The sequence below is a fragment of the Drosophila tropicalis genome, unplaced genomic scaffold (genome assembly GCF_018151085.1).
Source record: "Drosophila tropicalis isolate 14030-0801.00 unplaced genomic scaffold, ASM1815108v1 contig_593, whole genome shotgun sequence".
In the NCBI taxonomy this organism is placed as follows: domain Eukaryota; kingdom Metazoa; phylum Arthropoda; class Insecta; order Diptera; family Drosophilidae; genus Drosophila; species Drosophila tropicalis.
In genome coordinates this window covers 14,776,154-14,793,087 of record NW_027173070.1, presented here as the reverse complement: position 1 = coordinate 14,793,087, position 16,934 = coordinate 14,776,154, and the positions used below count along the sequence as shown (strand labels likewise).

At 38.2% G+C, this 16,934-nt stretch overlaps 4 protein-coding genes and 1 pseudogene across 5 annotated transcripts; 4 read left to right on the top strand and 1 right to left on the bottom strand.

Annotated features, from left to right (window-relative positions):
* The first annotated feature begins 752 nt into the window (after positions 1-752).
* Su(var)2-HP2 lies at positions 753-10,800 on the top strand. The gene is given in 14 exon segments (XM_068291826.1): positions 753-1,034; positions 1,097-1,276; positions 1,339-1,500; positions 1,568-1,876; positions 1,939-2,082; positions 2,167-2,454; positions 2,533-4,711; positions 4,713-6,295; positions 6,403-6,468; positions 6,529-6,779; positions 6,859-7,005; positions 7,112-9,970; positions 10,035-10,192; positions 10,194-10,800. Coding segments are annotated over 14 exon segments (8,607 nt in total). The 5' UTR covers positions 753-985; the 3' UTR covers positions 10,426-10,800.
* A 367-nt stretch (positions 10,801-11,167) lies between these two features.
* LOC137578176 (uncharacterized) lies at positions 11,168-11,682 on the top strand (annotated as a pseudogene).
* A 212-nt stretch (positions 11,683-11,894) lies between these two features.
* Positions 11,895-13,936, top strand: LOC137578125 (uncharacterized). Its single transcript, XM_068291773.1, has 3 exons — positions 11,895-12,119; positions 12,181-13,270; positions 13,331-13,936. The coding sequence occupies exons 1-2, from the start codon at positions 12,065-12,067 to the stop codon at positions 12,672-12,674; spliced, it is 549 nt and encodes a 182-aa protein (XP_068147874.1). The 5' UTR covers positions 11,895-12,064; the 3' UTR covers positions 12,675-13,270; positions 13,331-13,936.
* A 91-nt stretch (positions 13,937-14,027) lies between these two features.
* On the top strand, positions 14,028-16,331 carry tra2 (transformer 2). Of its 2 annotated transcripts, none has more exons than XM_068291770.1 (6): positions 14,028-14,265; positions 14,706-14,886; positions 14,950-15,078; positions 15,317-15,492; positions 15,548-15,774; positions 15,832-16,331. In XM_068291770.1, exons 1-6 carry the CDS (start codon positions 14,150-14,152, stop codon positions 15,852-15,854), a joined length of 852 nt encoding a protein of 283 aa, XP_068147871.1. In that variant the 5' UTR covers positions 14,028-14,149; the 3' UTR covers positions 15,855-16,331. The 2 variants fall into 2 exon arrangements, with proteins under 2 accessions (XP_068147871.1, XP_068147872.1); XM_068291771.1 differs by lacking the exon at positions 14,028-14,265 and adding an exon at positions 14,381-14,467.
* On the bottom strand, positions 16,068-16,919 carry Blos1 (biogenesis of lysosome-related organelles complex 1 subunit 1). The gene is made up of 2 exons (XM_068291774.1): positions 16,761-16,919; positions 16,068-16,707 (listed from the first exon to the last, which is right to left on the bottom strand). The coding sequence occupies exons 1-2, from the start codon at positions 16,819-16,821 to the stop codon at positions 16,346-16,348; spliced, it is 423 nt and encodes a 140-aa protein (XP_068147875.1). The 5' UTR covers positions 16,822-16,919; the 3' UTR covers positions 16,068-16,345.
* Between the last annotated feature and the right edge of the window lie 15 nt (positions 16,920-16,934).

Below are 16,934 nucleotides of genomic sequence, written 5' to 3'. Positions count from 1 at the left end.
TTGCGGATAAGCCAAATTACAGGATTAGCAAATGATATGAGCCCCGCGCTATCAAAACGCTACATTCTTGTATGATCATCGAAAAGTATTTTCTAGCGAGACAAAAAATGCCAATGAACAACAAGGTATTCCAATAAAACATTAATTATGAAGCTCTAATTTAGTAAATTTTTGAAGTATTTGAAAGTGAGAATAACGCCTGTAAATCTGCGTTAAAGTCTCTCAAACCGATTAACCAAGCATAGATTTCCCAACTACTAAAAAAACAAAAACAACCATTATCTTTACTAATCGTTTTTGACCGAAAGCTAATATTGGGTAGGAATGGGTTTAAATGAGAAGATTAGCGGAGAATGGGTCAACATTTTGGGTGAAATTGTGCCTACCCTCATATAAAGGCTTGTACCTTTTAAACCTAGCTTGTTGCAACTTATCAATGATGTTCAATAATGTTTAAAGTAAACGAGAAGACGAAACTGCTGCAGTTTCACATAATCATAGATAGCCGGTTGAAAAATACAAATTATGTATTATGATATTAAATACATACTTTTCATTTCAAATCTCTTAATTTTTGTATTAAACTGATAGTTGCTCATTATTTTCCAATATTAAATTGAGAGAGCCGGTATTTCATTCGTTATCAGCATCAATTTTCAATATTGCGGCTTATCGATTGACAGTGTTGGACAGCGAAATTTTCATGATTGTCATTTTTAACACTGCTTATCTGATTATGGACGCTGACCAACATTGTGTGTATTGTGCATCTTTCTTTTCGCTGCGTTTTAATTTATGCTATCCGACAGCAAAAATTGCATTTAAAGCCGTGTTAAATGTGTTTTTTTTTTTGGCCTAGTGTGCGAGCTATGATATCGTCCTAAGTGCATGGATTTTTTTAATATGAAGTGGATGCAATAATTGAAGAAAACCACGCTAAATCAAAAAGACGCGAACGAAAACGCTTAGAACATATACACATAACATGGAAGATATAGAATATCTCGATGAGTATAAAGATCTAGTGATGCCAGGTAAGTTAGACTGTACAAATTAGTTTCGCTTTGTGTACAATCAATAAATAATGCTTATATAGGCATTAACAAAAACATTTCGCGTGCGTCAGCGGCGGCAACTTCGGCGGCGTCGGCGCTTGGATCTGCACAACGCCGCAGACGTCTTTCATCGGATTCGACTAATTCATCGTCCATTGATGCGGATATATTCCAAAAGTTGTTCCATGGCAAATTTACTGATGATGAGCTGCCTTCCAGAAGTACGAATTCAATCAATATTAATACATTTTGAGTTTACTAAAGTTTTATTTGTGATTTGTAGACAATTCTAAGGGAAGGGGTAGGCGTTCACCACTGTCCCCTTCGTCAAGTGATGAGTCCAACGACGCATTAGAGGCTTTATTCAATCGAAAAACAAATCTAGGAACTCAAGCCCATAAGAGACGTGAACGTTACGAATCCCTTGATTCAATTGATGACTTAAGTGCGTTTATGAAACAATTTATATTTTAAATGTTTTTAAAACACTTTTTTTGTTTGCATTCATTTAGGTCAAGCTTTGATGCGTCCGACTCACAGGAGTAGTGCAACCAAACCAAAAAAGTCATTTCCTCAAAAAACTAGCAATAGCAGCACTAGTAATAGTAATAGGGGCAATGTTTCAGCCAAGTCCACCTCATCCCAGTCGACCAAATCAAGTACCGGTCAACAAGCCAAAAGTAAAAGGTCTTCGGATGTGTTTAGATCAGGAGGACCTACCAATGGCAACATAAGCGGTCGAAACAAAGCTGTGACCATTGTAAAACCCATAAAACCATCTTTATCGCCTAATAAGCGTGAACCAAAAACAGATCCACTGAGTAAGTTGCGGCTTTAAGAGTCTTTAACAAGATTGATATTTAGTTCCATGTCTTTTCGGTAGATTTAAAAGATTACATAGATGGTACCGATAGTGACTCATCCTATGAATATGAATCGGATTTCTATGGAGATGAGGAAGACGATGACATATCGAATCCCATCATTGATTTATCAACAGATACGAGCAGAACCAATTCGGTAGCGGGTAAGTGAACCGTTTTTACTAGTTGATACTGCCAACCCTCTGATAATATTCATAATATGTGTACAAACACTAAAAACCGTGCAGACACTGTGACACCTGTTGTTTCTGAAGACGACGACCCGGCAGACGCCGCGGTACAGCAAGAGCAGCAAGATCAGACTACAGCTACAGAGCCGCAGCTGCAACAGACTTCAAAGTGCGGCGACAGTGAACTTTTACAATATTATTTGAATAATCTAAGCAAAGCTGAAACTCCACCGATATATAAAAAACTGAGTAGTGTCAGGAAATGTCGCTCAGGTGAAAAGAAATCTCCATCTAACTCATTGGAACAGGTTAAGCATGGCGCCATAGAGTCGGGCGAGTCAGTGGGTAAGTTTGTTTTTGTGCATTTTATTGGCCGAATCAAAAAAAATTTCCATTTTGATTATTTTTTTGTTATATTCGCAGTCGATAAAGGCGTCGCTACTGGCCCAGAGGAGAATAGGGATTCCATAGAGACAGCTTCCTCAACAGAAAAACCTAAGGAAAAGCCCTACAACTTAAACGATAGCCTAACCCTCGAATCTGTACAGCGCATGAGTCTTGATCTGGCTGAGCAAATAATGCAAATTGATAATGAGCGAACAATTGAGTATGAACGGCATTCGGGTTCGAAAGGGCGTAGTATTCGTTCGAGATCAAATATGTCCGACGATCATCCTAGCACATCGAATTCTAAATCATGTGCATTAGCCCATCATCATGTACGAAAATTAACTTATTCAAATGATCAGCTGGACAAGTGTGTGCCATCACAGGCGAATGAATTGAGACGCACACAGAGTGATTCCGCTTTTCCAAAGCGTAACTCAAGGGGCAGGTTTAAGAAAAAGAGACAAAGTTTATCAGTCACAACAGATCAAAGTGATACTACACAGCAGACACAAGTTGCATCCTGTTCCGTGCCAACAGACGCGCCAATAAAACGAAAGCGTGGCAGGCCACGGAAAATAAGACCCCAAGAAATTGAAATTCAATCATCTGAAACCAAACCAGATAATAATACCGAAACCGAATTGGAACTGGCGAAAGAAAACAGACAGAATCACCCCGATGAGGATATTTCTCTCGCAAAGCAGATGAATGAAACTACGACAACCGAGACAATAGACTCTCTAGAAACGCAAGCACAAATAGTGAACGCAAATAAGGATAGCGCACTCACAGAAAAGACTGTTAATGCAACTGAAAGTCAAGTAACCGCCAAAGATGTTCGTGTAGAAGAACCCGCAACAGTAGAAACTCAGGAATCGCAGAACGAAATTCCCATCGAGGATTCAAAATTAATCTCAGAGATTAAAAATGTTCCTAAAGACTTAAAACCAGTACAGGAAACTACAGAGGCGCTTCGAGCTATCCCAGAAATATCTGTTAAAAGAAGAGCTTTGCGCTCTGATGATCGCAAGTCTGAACTTAGTTCACATGAAGTCGCAACAACTCCATTGCAAGCACAAGCAAATGAAAGTCGCAGTTCCAGGCGTATACCAAAAATTGAAACTCCAGTTCCAATCACTGAGCAAAATTCATCAATACGGAATAGAAAAAGAAATGATTCTTTGAAATTGGCGAGTGAACAATCGTCAGCATCCACTACTTCTGATATTGAAAGAGATAAATCGCCAATTGATAAACAGACACGAAGTACACAAAAGCGTAGTAAAGATAAGTTTATAAGAGACAATAAAGAGTTTTCATCACCACTATCTACTTTTGCGGAAAGAATAACACGTAGTACTAAAAGGGAAGAAGCCATATTAGAGTTGCCTCAAGCCGGTGATTCTATTCAACAAATTGGAGAACGAACACGAAGTTCGGAGAGATCCAGTCGACGAGAGCCAGCAAATAGAAATCGTAAAGAGATTGAAGCTGAATCGACTGAGAATTCGGAAATTCCTAATCAACCCGAATCGAGAACAGAAAATCAAAAATCTAAGGAAAAGAGTGCCATCAAAAGAAAAACAAAAAAAACTGTCAGTTCACAATCAAATGCGGTTCCCGAATTGGTTGAAAAGAAAACTTGTGGCGATAGAGAAAATATAGAAACAAAAATAGAAACCACAATATCTGATGAGACAAATATAGTTAAGGATGTCAACTCGGATCTCTTACAGCAATCTTCAGGCGAGTTGAAAGTGAATCCAATCGAAAAAACAACACAGGAAAAAATACAGAAAGATGAGAACATAAAACCTATGCAGGAAGAAGAAATAATAAAACCAGTTCAGGAGTCAACTAAATCCGATTGCGAACAAGATAATAATATCGACTCGCATTTCGAGCAGGAGTCAACTAAATCCAGTTGCGAACAAGATAATAATATCGACTCGCACCTCGAGCAGCAAACTACAGATGATTTAGAAATGGATATACTTGAAAAAACAGCACATGATAAAACAGAGAAAGATTTTAGCATAAAACCCATTCAGAATGAAGAACTAACAGAACCCGTTCACGAGTCAACTTTACCAAATTTGGAACAAGATAAAATTGTCAGTGATAAACCAAATACGGAGGTAGAAACGGAGCGACCCGAAGTGGTTGAAGTAAAAACTTCTGAGAGTTTCATAATCGAAAAAAAAAAGACTTAGACCGAAGAATAAAAACGTTTTGGATCAAGTGATAGGAGATTCTGATTTTAAACCAGTTGAAGGAAAAACTAAATTAAAATCTGGTAGAAAGAAAAGCAGACAAAATGACAACGAATCTGAAACACTAGTTAAAACATTGGTCCAAACAGAAACTGCTTATGAGATTGCTGCAGAGGAGACAAGTCAAGATTCGAGTAGAGAATCAAGGCTTAAAAAGGAAACATCCGTTTCCGCGGAAGAGCCAACACAAACGCAAGAGGAAACAAACCTCATAAGCAGCAAAGAAATCTGTTGCAAAGATAAAAGAACAACAACTTTTTCACCAGACGCCGTACCACAAGTAAGTGAGGATGTTGATGTAATAGAGGCTGATGTGAACAAGAAAATGGAATTGACTCAAACACCAGTCGTTGGAGAAATAGAACTGGTTACCGAAATTACATTGAAATCAAGTGAACATGAACAAATCTTGAATGAAGAAACCGAACTGAAGAAACAAACTAAAATAGAGTGTCCACCAGAACCCATTATAGAGGAAACGCCAGCGGATAATGAGTTACATTCAGTAGACGAAGAAACCGATGTTAATGCAGATAATACCAACTTAGAGTCTGAACCTGAAGAAGTTGCACAAATTGTGACCGAAATAAGAGAAACAAATAATATTACGAAAGTAGAAGAAACACAAAGTACTTCAGAAACAGAACCAATTGAGAAAACAGTTTTCGAAGATGCGAATCCTTCTGTTATTGTAAATAAACCAAATGAGACTAAAGTTGAAGATGGAGAAACACTTGTCGTAGAAAACCCAATGAGTTCACAATCCTCTATGGATATTAATGAATCAGTGTCGACGAAGAAGAATGTATCATTAAAAACGGCGAGGACAACCAAACTGCGATTTGTCAAGAAAAAGAAATCCCTATTTGGCAAAAGGAAAAAGAAATATAGACCAAAATATGTTGATGCAGCTATAGAAATTGAACAAACGTTTCCAGTAGTCGAATGCTTAGAATTGACACAACCTCTTCAGTCTGCAAAGATAGAAATCCCCAAATCGTCAACGTCTGTATTAGTTGAACAAACGGTTCCAGTAGCCGACTCCCAAGAATTGACACAACCTCTTCAGTCTGCAAAGATAGAAATCCCCAAGTCTTCAACGTCTACGTTAAGCACGGATACCAGCACCTCCTTATCGCCCACATCTGGTACCTGCCGGAAGCTGCGAGTTCTTGTCAAACGAACACCAACCTGTTTAAAAGGTGAACGGCGGAGCTTGATTACAGGCAAAAAGCCAAATTGTTTTGCGGACAAATTGAATTCTATTGACGAATCCCCGGTTATTTATTGTTCTACTGAAAAATCTGAGGATTCGGATAAACCAAACCAAACGCTAACAGAATTTACAGATAAGGAGACTCCAATCATTAACCAGGAATCTCCCGAAAAAAATAACACAAGGTTACATGACATCGATTGCAATCCCACTGACGAGGTTGCTCTTGCTCACTCGGAAAGCTCTATAATTAGCTGCTCAGAAACAACAGGTGTCACGCACGACGAGGAAACCAGCCAGTTAGATGGTTAATACCTTCTTAAATACTCTATTTTTGTACTTAAAAAAAACTAATTTTTATTTATATTTTTTTCTTTCATTCAATTTTTCTTTTCTCTTATCTTATATCTTAAGTAGCTGCCAAACAAAAGAAACTAGAACAACAAAAAGAGGATATGAGACCAGTTGCAAAGAATCAAGGTTTGTAGACCTTTATTATTTAAAATTAGTCACTAAAAAATCTTTTAATTTTGATATTAGGACGTCGTCGCAAGCAAGTGAATGAAGCGGAGCAACCTAACAAAAAACGCACCAAGCTAGATGCTGAAATGAAGACCATTGAAAAGAGACATATTACAACTATTGCAAAAAGGAAGACACTCTCAAGTGGTACGCGCGGAAATGCTGAAACATCCACAGAGTCCATTAAAAAACCAATGATTCAAACTGTCCTGGGATCAGATGTGAGCCTGCGAAAGCCTGACGATGTTAATAAATCGTTGGCCTCCAAAAAAAATTGATTCAGATGAACAGAGCTACGTTACCGTATTAACGAAGAAACCGACAGTCGACGCAACATTGCCATCTCAGGAAACCAAGAGTGCTCACACCAGTGTCGGAGCAGCTCCCAGAAAAGTGAACATATCGGTTAGTGTTTTACCAGCCAAAGAGGTCGAGGCTGAGTTGCCTGTGGCTAGTACGATACCTGAAAGAAAAAACATTACTGCATCCACTATAGTGAGCAAGAAAAATAAATGTATTCCTAAGAAGACGACGCCACTTGCTCCCCCTAAAAAAGCAAACTTGTTAAATGCAGCTAAAATTCCCGACAATAATTTTGTAGCCCAATCGGAGCAGAGTAAAAAAAACTGAGCCACGCAAGTCCGAAGTTAAAACTGGATTAGAAGAAACTATTGCGCCTGCTACAAAACCCATGGCCAAGGCGAAACAGGGCGCTGATGCGGTACCCAAAACAGATAAAACAGTTGTTGCCCTCCCTGTCAAGCAGTTGTCAGAGCCACAGGTACAGTTGGAATTAGAGGTATCTTCGAATAAATCTCTTGAACAGGATCCATCTAAGAAAAAGTTGACTTCACGTAAATCGGAAGGAGCTAAAGCTCGTAAAGGTGCGATTAAAACTGATCCCCTGTCTAATACTATTGCGAGAAAATCTTTACCATTGACAAGACCAAGTCAAAAGTTGAATTCTAGCAGCACAATAATAAAGGACAGTGAAGTGGAAACTCCGGAATCTCTAGATCAGAGCTTAATTTTAAGTAAGCGCAAGTCACAGGACAAGAAGCAGTCCAGTGATGGCAGTGAAAAAGTTCTTTTGGAAACAGAAGTTGCTTCATCTTCAATGGACGCGTCAAAGGATCAACTGTTGGAAAAGAAATTGCGAAAAACTGTTGCTTCTGTTGCTACACACGTAACACGATCGTCTAGTTGCAATCGTTCGTTGTCTGCAACACCAATTTCAACGCCACAAAGACAACGTAAGGTCCCAAATAAAGATACAGGACTTCAGCTAGTATCTGAAAAAGTGGAAGACCAAGAACTTCCTGTGACCCCGCGCATGAATTCTCGTCGTTCGCAAAAAGATCTAAGTACTCCCTACTTAGAGCTTGTAAATCATGGCTATACCAGAAAACGTAAAATGCCAGCTAATGCAGCAACTAGTGCTAAACGGGCAAAGCAACAGGCACAACCAAATGAAGAAAATAAAACTACTGAGTCGCATGAAAAGGGGGTGATTGTACAGAAGCATTTTGCCAAGAAGAATATTCAAGAGAAGCAAGTGCAACAAAAAGAAGTGCAGTTAGAGCAAACAAATCAGAATGAAAAGCATCAGTCGCAAAACATACAGGAGGAAGTCCAACCAATGGAAACAGATATGCAGCAAAAAGAAGTACAAGAGACGGAGGTACAGCAGAATAAGAATGATGATCGTCTTCAAGAAGAGCACGTGAATATAGCTTTTCCAGTGATGATAACCGCAGCAATAACCCAGCCTCCGCTGCCAGCAGAAACTACAGCAAGTACAGTGGCTCATCCAAATCCATCTGTTAATTTAGTCAAGGAAGTTCGGACTTTCCGGCATTGTCGCATTCGTCTTAATCGTAACATTGTCCGAAATTGGATTAACGAACAGCATCAAATACTACAACAACAACAAGAGAAGCAAAAAGAAAAAAAAGAATGTGAGAACAAAGACAGAGAAGCTGCAGCCGATGTCACAAATTTAAGCCAAGATCCCCCCCAGGTTCCCCCCGCTCGGTCAATCGACGAGCAGTTGCCAGCATTGCCGACGTTACATGAAATTGATCAAGTAGTTCAAACTCTGCCTCCACCCGAACCAACTCCTGCGAGGGAAGAGGTCAAGAGTGAGGCGGAAGATATTCCTGTCGTAGATCCAGTATCTCAACATGTTGACATTTCCCCAGACCTCACACCAACAGCGACACTAGCTGCGTCCCATGCCAATCAGCAGGTTATCAGATTTAATGCTCCGATTCCTTCGGCTAGTAATCAAAACAATACCACGTCAATTGGTGGCGGTGCTGCTGCTGGCCAGCTTCCATTTGGAAGTACAAAAATGTTCTCCTTTCTTTATCCAATGCGATATCAGCATTCATATGGAGCTGTTGGTCTTGACTTTTGCTGTCCCAATTTGGATGGACCGATGCGGGCCATTGATCCAACGCGCTTACACGACAAAGTTGAATTACCAGTGTTGGAGTTGCCACAGTATATGGTCATATCAACGAAATTTATATCTAAGCAAGACAAAAATATACCTAACAAGGTGCGAGCAAAGATGGCAGAGATGGCCAAAGATGGTAAACCTTTTTCCGGCCAGACCATTCAAATTGGCATGCTTACACCAGACACAATTTTACCTGTGACAAGTGATGCATCAGCTCCGGTATCAGTGCCACCAGAGAATCCAGTTCCCGTTCCCGCACCGGCTCCAATTCCTGAACCTCCAGTAAGCTCTATTGACGCCTTGTCTAGACAATTGCCAAGAGGCACAACGTTAACTAAAAAGTTACTGCCTCCGGGTGCAAGTTTGCCGCTTCCAAGTGGATCCTCCAGTGCGTCTCAATTGGGACAAAGAGAATTAATTCAACTGCCACCCATTTGTCCTATGGATAAGCAGCGTGTGGAACTACAAAGTCGTGTCCAGCTGTTTGACTTGGTGCTGCAAGAACTAAGTAGGCGTGCCACCTTAATGACAGTTGCAGAACGTCAGAAAACAATCGAAGAAATTGTTAAGACCAGCACCCTATTGCCCATAGATGTGGATGTTGGCACCAAACTGCTCGAAAACTATGTATATTATCTTAATAGGGCCACGAATAGTAACATCCCAGTGCCATCGTACCAAATAAATACGATGGCAGCCCCAGCGACATCAATGCCAGTCCCACCAATGACCAATACGCAATCGCCAGTAAGCAACTCAGTTCTGAGTAAGTGCACTCCTAACACTCTGAGGAAACTGCCAGCAAGCATCCCCCTTTACGACGGGGATCGCAACATCATCGGCTATCAGCGTCCCTCAGAAAATGTCGCAACAAAGGGATTGCCGGTTACCAGAACCACATCAATTAACCCCACACAGCTGACACAAGATCTCCGGGTATTGTCGACACCGGCAGATAAAATAAATGCCAGAGCCACTGCAATTACCCACAAAAAGGTAGGATCGGAAGGATAACTCATTCGACTCGTTGAGTCTTGAATTTAATTTATTTCCCTTGCAGGTTGTTGCCAAAACGATGACTCCGCCAGCCCACTGGACAACTCCTGAGGAAACAGGTCCAACCATTCGCAGTATAAAAAATATTGGTAGTGGGAAAATGATATCGTTTAATCCACCGTCCGTTCAAAAGCCATCAACAACATTTACGCCGCAAGCAATCACTAAAAGCCCTGCGATTGACAAGATTTCTAATTCAACAAAAAAATAAACCCATAACACCAGCTGCTCCAATTACAGTTCCCGCCGCTCCCAATATCACGCCGAATCTTTTTGTTGTGAATCAAGTATCAGTTCAACCAGAGGAAAGCATCTTGCCCGATGTTACCAATGCACTTCCTTTGGAAACTGAGATAAAAGGCGAGGTTGAGGATGTGGTGGAAATTGTTCCTTGAAATAGGGCAGAGTTACTCTTAAATGAATTGTTTTTATTTTAAGTTACTTTTAACTGGTAGGCTAAGTCAAATGATATTAATCGTCCCGTGACACAAACACAGCGTATGTCAAACATTATTCTGGAGTTAAACAATTAATTTCTGCACCTTTTTCGTAGACATTATGTGAAACATTATCTTGGAGTAGAATTTGTAAAAAGGAGAATGACTGTTCCAACACTTAATCTTTGATATTATTCCTACTACAATGAAATCGAAATTCTTTTAAATTGATTCAAGCAAAAAAAATATATAAAATGAAAACAGGGACAGTCTCATATATAGTCGTAAATATAAATACTTTTTTTTTAATAAACTTATTAAACCTATAACAAATTACAATTGTGTTGAATTAACAATTAATTTAAATTTTCTAGCACTATGCTAAATACAAGTATTCAATGTAGAAAACTTTGCGAAATCAAAATTGAGAACCACTTTATGGTGTTATCGATATGTTAAGCTTTCGGTCAATGACGAAATAGGTTGAAAACGTATACAGAACTTGCTATATAAACAAAAAAAATTAAAGCAACTGACAGAAAGCAACCAAAAAGCAGAGGAAGCCAAAGCTATTGTTGCAAATAAAAGTATGCACACTACAAACACTTTAGATAGCTTGCTTAAACTCTTTCTTTGCCATTTTTATTTTAGGTTTGCTGGATGATCGCTGATCTGTTATGCGAATCCCGAAAAAGTTCCTATGAAATGTGATCTAAGAACTGTAGAATATTTTTGAGTATTCAGTCTTACAGATGTTTGAGCACCAGGCCGTAAACTTTGGTATATATAGGTACTACAGCCGCTCTGATGAGATTGATAATACCGTTGATCAGATACATCGGAAATATGGCCAAAAGAATATGTGTGAGTTGTTTCGCAAACCGATCTGTGGTGGGGCTGATCTACGGACGACGGTTAGAAAACATTTTGGAAATCTAAAATGGCGTGCAAAGGGAAATTTATTGGAAGCCCCGCTACAAAATGCTTACACTGATGAAAAAGTAATCAAAATTATCAGTGATTTATATAATGCCGAAAGGCGTATATGTATATTATGATTACTTAAGAGAACGGAATGATTATTTGTTTTAGTGGAATAGATTCTTTTCGACGTAAAAACTTAACCCTTTACTTACATATTTTTAAATTATGATAAAGACTGTCATTTTGTGAGATCTTTTTTTTTTTTTAAATAATATTTAATTTAATTAAAAGTAATACAGTGAAAACAATAAATTACGTGCGGAAAAAGATTAATTAATTAATTGTCACTTGTTGCCGGTTCTGCAAACAAATATTCAGATTACAAATCAAATTGAATATTCTATAAATTCCTATTCTTTTACATATATTTAAGCTTCTGAATCGAATTCGGGAACCTCCCACACACTGTAGTTATCGATATTTTACGTTTTCGAGTAATGACGAAATCTTCTTGAGCTTTTATTGCAAGCCATGTGAAATTGTTTGTAAACAAAAACGAAACAAAAAAATGGCATAAAAGCCAGTGGAGATTTGATGAAAAGCTTCAGTTTCCCAGTAAAAGCAAAACATAGCAGATTCATTTGAGAGGTTTAGCATTTCAGGAATAAACAAAATGCCAGAAAATAAACAAGATGATAAAGAAGCTAAAGCTGTACAAGGAAATAAAAGTATGGACACAGTAAAAAAACAAATTGCTTAAAATTCTTATTACTTATACTCAATTCACAGACTTGGCTGCACTCTACCCTAACTTGGACGATCGACTTGAGGAATATATGAGAGGAATGTGTCATGTGAATCCCAAAAAAGGTCCCACTGAATGTGATATAGCAATTGTGGAATACTTTGGAGTATTAAGTCTTACTGATGTTCGAGCACCGCGCCGTAAACTTTGGTACATATACTACAGCCGCTCTGATGAGATTGATAATACCGTTGATCGGATACATAGGAAATATGGCCAAAAGAATATGTATGAGTTGTTTCGCAAGCCGATTTATAGTGGGGCTGATTTTAGGGGTAGGGTAAAAGCGAATTTCGCCAATCTAAAATGGTATGTAAAGGGAAACATATTGGAAGCCCCGCCACAAAGCACTTACACCGATGAGAAAGTTATAAGAGTTATTACTGATTTATATTATGCCGAAAGGCGTATATATTATGATTATTTAAAAGGGCGGAATGATTATTTAAGTCGTTGGAAAAGTTCATTTTCGACTTAGACTTATTCCATTTTAAATTACATATTCCCAAAATCAATTAAAAAGACTGACAATTTTTGCAAAAGTTATAGGAACGTTTAAGTCTTTCGATTCAGTGTTAAAAGTTAAGGAGTACAATTAAATTTTTGTGGATGTATGTATAAATCTTACGCATATGTATGTTTTAAAGCTTTATAGATGATTCATTTTGATACTGAATAAATAAATTATTTATCTGTAGGTTGAGTTGGAAATGTATTTGCACCGTGTTTTTTTTATAGTTTGAGTTTTTTTTTGGTCTACTCAGCAACTACTGAATTATATTGTTGTAATTTGGCCGACTTTAGTGCTATTTTACCTAGGAAAAGTCGTTACATAAAATCCATAATAATACCGTTATCGATATCGGTACAGATAAGCTACAAACACACACACAGTGGAGCTTTTATTGTGAAATTGTAAAAATTGTAGCAAAAGCCAAATTATTGCGTAGCTGTTGAAATTAAACAATATATTTTAACTATAAAACGGGAAGACCAGCGAGGATTTTCAGTAGATTCAAGTGCGGTGGTAGGACTAAAGCAAAGTCAATAACAATATGTCTGTGGAAACTAGAGGTTTGTAATAATTATTCAGTGAATATCAAAACAAAGTAAACAATTTTGTTTCTTCAACAGCTGACAGCGAGTACAATTTTGAGGATAAATTTGAAAGGCATTTACGTTACGTATTTTATATGAAACCCCTTCCAGAGAATCCAAAGTGTGATATATCTAAATTGGAATACTTTGGTGTTCTCAGTGTTAAAGATGTTCTAAAACCTGAGCGTAAACTTTGGTGTATTTATCATTGCCGTCAGCCAGAAATAGATAAAACCATTGATGCGTTACGGGAAAAATATGGCAAAAAGAATATGTATGAGATATTTCGAAAGCCAATATTCTGCGGAGCTGCATTGAGGGCGGCAGTTAAAATACACTTTACGGACTTGAAATGGTTTGCCAAAGGAAATCTGTTGGAGGCCCCACCAAAAAGTCACTTCAATGATGATCGCGTTATAAAGTCTGTAACGGATGTTTATAATATCGAACGACAAAAACTGCATAATTTTGTGGCAATGAAATTACACTGGCGAAACCAATGGGGGTAGTACTGAAAGAAAGCAAACAAATTAAAGAAATTGTGCATAATTCAGTGATAATATGGAATAAGGTTTTGTCTGCTAGAATAAGTTAATAATATATTGACAAATTAAATTGGTAATCTCTGTTTAATAAAAATAATTTCTTGTAATTATTCTATTGCTTTTAAGAAATGTCATCACAATTTAAATTAATGTTGCCAGACTGAGGCGGAAATAATGTGTATCTGGCAACACCAATGGCGTGTTTTAGTTTCGGGATGCAAACAATCTGAAAAAAAAAATGGTATGCTTAAAATAGTCAACCAAACTGGATTTTTCTAAATCGCTGCAATAATATACGTATAAGAATACCATGATTATAGAAAGACACAGTTCAAATTACCAAAAACGCCATCGCAAGGACTCCGCCTCCTCTTCTTCCTCGACATCCCACAGGAGAAGTGACGTTCGAAGGCATAGTCATAACCGGTGAGTATTTTTGAAGTTTCAAATTTTTTGGGTGTCAAGTACTTGACATCCAAGTAGCCATAGTAAACCTAGAGTTTTATGAATTGTCATTTGGGAATCCGTCAGTCGAATTTGCTTTTCAGTGGAGTAAGTTGTATAGCTCGGCAGTTCCCGACAATAAATCTAAAGAAAATAATCAAAAAGAAAACAATTTGAAGAAAATGTAAGTGAAAAATGTTTAACAATTAATCGAGTATTTGTTGCAGCAGTCAGCCAGAGAAAGAAGAATAAAAGAATTGAAAGCAATAAATAATAAAAAAGAATTAAAGAAATTTGCATAACGAAACTACTAAATCTTTATGATACGTCAATTGTCATCAGAAAAGTGAAATAAAACAGTTCTGCCGAAATTCAAACTGATGATTTTCTAATCTATTCCATCATTCTAACATCAAATAAAGGTCGGACCTGGTATGGAATCGTTACAATCGAAGCTCTCACAATTTGCGCCGTTCTCGTTCACGTTCTCGCTTGCGTTCCGATCCTGAGCGCTCTTTGTCGCTGTCTCCAGCTCCGCGACGGAGAACCCGCCAAAAGTTGGGACGCAGATCCCGTGAACGTCAGCGCATGCGACATACACGCGTAAGTTTTTTTTTTTCTGTCTGTGGAGTGCCTACATTTATTTTATGTTCTCATATGTTACAGGATCGTCCGCAGGCCAGCCGTTGCATTGGCGTATTTGGCCTAAATACCAATACCACCCAACATCAGGTCCGTGAGTTATTTAACAAGTATGGACCTATACAACGAATCCAAATGGTTATTGATGCGCATGTGAGTAAATAAAATTGTTTGTCTTTGGCCAGTCTCACTTCAAAGCCCATTCAGCCGAGATATTTAGCTGTTTGGACGAATTGTCTTGGCTAGAATATATCGTTATTGCGGGGCAGCAATAAAGAGTGTTTGCTTATTAAGTTACTAGCAAATCACTAAAGGCTTGTTGTCACATTCCAATTTTTTTTCTATAATTTCTTCGATAATCTTACCCATACGGCGTTTTCCTTTATTCCAGACTCATCGCTCCAGAGGCTTTTGCTTCATTTACTATGAGAATCTCAGTGATGCTCGTGTGGCCAAGGAAGCTTGCTCTGGGATAAAAGTTGATGATCGCCGTATACGTGTTGATTATTCAATAACTCAACGTGCACATACACCTACCCCGGGTGTTTATATGGGCAATCAATTACGGTGGGTATTTGTATTTTCAGCACATTTATAAATTTCAATAACTTTCGTTCTTTAGGAAGCACTCTTCCCGTTCGCGTTCGCGTTCGCGTTCCCACCCATTGCGTCGCAGTGGTGGAAATAGTCGTTCTGACCAACGTGACAGAGATCGTGAGCGTAGATATCGTACTAGTCGCAAAAGGAGTGGCAGTCGCCATCGTTACGATCGTAGTGCTAGTCGCAGTCGCTCCCGGTCTTGTTTACGTACACGTTCACGTTCCCCACCAGCCCGGGCAACACGCAGAGGTAAGGCATAAAAATGATTAATCTTAAGTCTTATTAAAGATGCAATTTTTTGTTTAGGCCGTGGAGATTCCCGCAATTAGTTGAAGGTTTTTAACAAATGCTGCACGCCAAAAGCTAAAAATTTAGTGCTCCACTTTAGTATGGCCCGCGCTGGAATTTATTTATAGAGAGCATATGGACTGAGTATAGAATTTTGGCAATTTGACAGCTTGTAAGCCAATTTCTTTATGCCTCCCATTTCTAATCTTCATGGTCAGGCTTAAAGAACACTAAAAAAAAAAAACAACGGATAATTTGTGATATGTCAGCAAACAAACGTCAAAAAGGACGGCGAATAAGAATATAATAATTATAATATTAAAATAACAAATAACTGATTTCTCAGTAAATATTGTATTATCGACCACTGTGAAACATCTAAGTGGAACTAAATTTTAAACTTAATAATTATCGATTAAACAAAGGGATGACAATTTATTGTAGCCTTAATCCTAATCTGAGTGTACATTTGTTAATATAGATGTAAATACCAATATAATATAAAAGAATAATCATAATCGATTAAAGCATTTTATTTTTTCGCCTCAACTTTTTCATCAGCAACATCAAGAGCTGCTCCCGTTGTCTGGGAAGCCCGTGATGCCTTGTAAGCCACCTCTAGCGTCTGCTGTATCTGATACATGTCGTTCTCAATGCTTCGAGCCCAGTTCTCAACATCGCCTAACTCTTTAAGGGCGCTGCTTACGGTGTCTATCAATTGCAACCATTGATTGGTCTGCTTAGCAAAATTTGTGGCTCCCACATGGAGCTGTTTAGCCTCGGCATCTAACCTCTTTTGATTTAAATATGCCTGTGCTACGCCCACATTTAAATGGTCCACAAGAGCTTGAGTAAGTTCATTGGAGGCTTCAATGGCTTCTTTTCGTCTTACCTCTATGTAAAAGATTTTATTACTTTTCTATTATGTTAACAAGGAGCCTACGAACCTTGCTCTTGTTTACGTTTGGCCTGCTCCTTGTGGTGCTCTTTAACCATGGAACCCAACATTTTAAAAGTTATTAAATTTTATAATTCTTTTTCTCAATATTGCCAAACAGCTGTTCAGCTAATCATTTCAAGTAGCTGATGGTTCTTTTATACATAGGTGACTAGTTCTTTTC

Coding starts and splice junctions, on each gene's coding strand:
- LOC137578125 (XM_068291773.1), top strand. CDS start 12,065: ATGCCAGAAAATAAACAAGATGATAAAGAAGCTAAAGCTGTACAAGGA. Junction 12,120..12,180: donor AGCTGTACAAGGAAATAAAA/GTATGGACACAG, acceptor CTCAATTCACAG/ACTTGGCTGCACTCTACCCT.
- tra2 (XM_068291770.1), top strand. CDS start 14,150: ATGATTATAGAAAGACACAGTTCAAATTACCAAAAACGCCATCGCAAG. Junction 14,887..14,949: donor AGCGCATGCGACATACACGC/GTAAGTTTTTTT, acceptor CATATGTTACAG/GATCGTCCGCAGGCCAGCCG. Junction 15,775..15,831: donor AGCCCGGGCAACACGCAGAG/GTAAGGCATAAA, acceptor TTTTTTGTTTAG/GCCGTGGAGATTCCCGCAAT.
- Blos1 (XM_068291774.1), bottom strand. CDS start 16,821: ATGTTGGGTTCCATGGTTAAAGAGCACCACAAGGAGCAGGCCAAACGT. Junction 16,708..16,760: donor CAAACGTAAACAAGAGCAAG/GTTCGTAGGCTC, acceptor TCTTTTACATAG/AGGTAAGACGAAAAGAAGCC.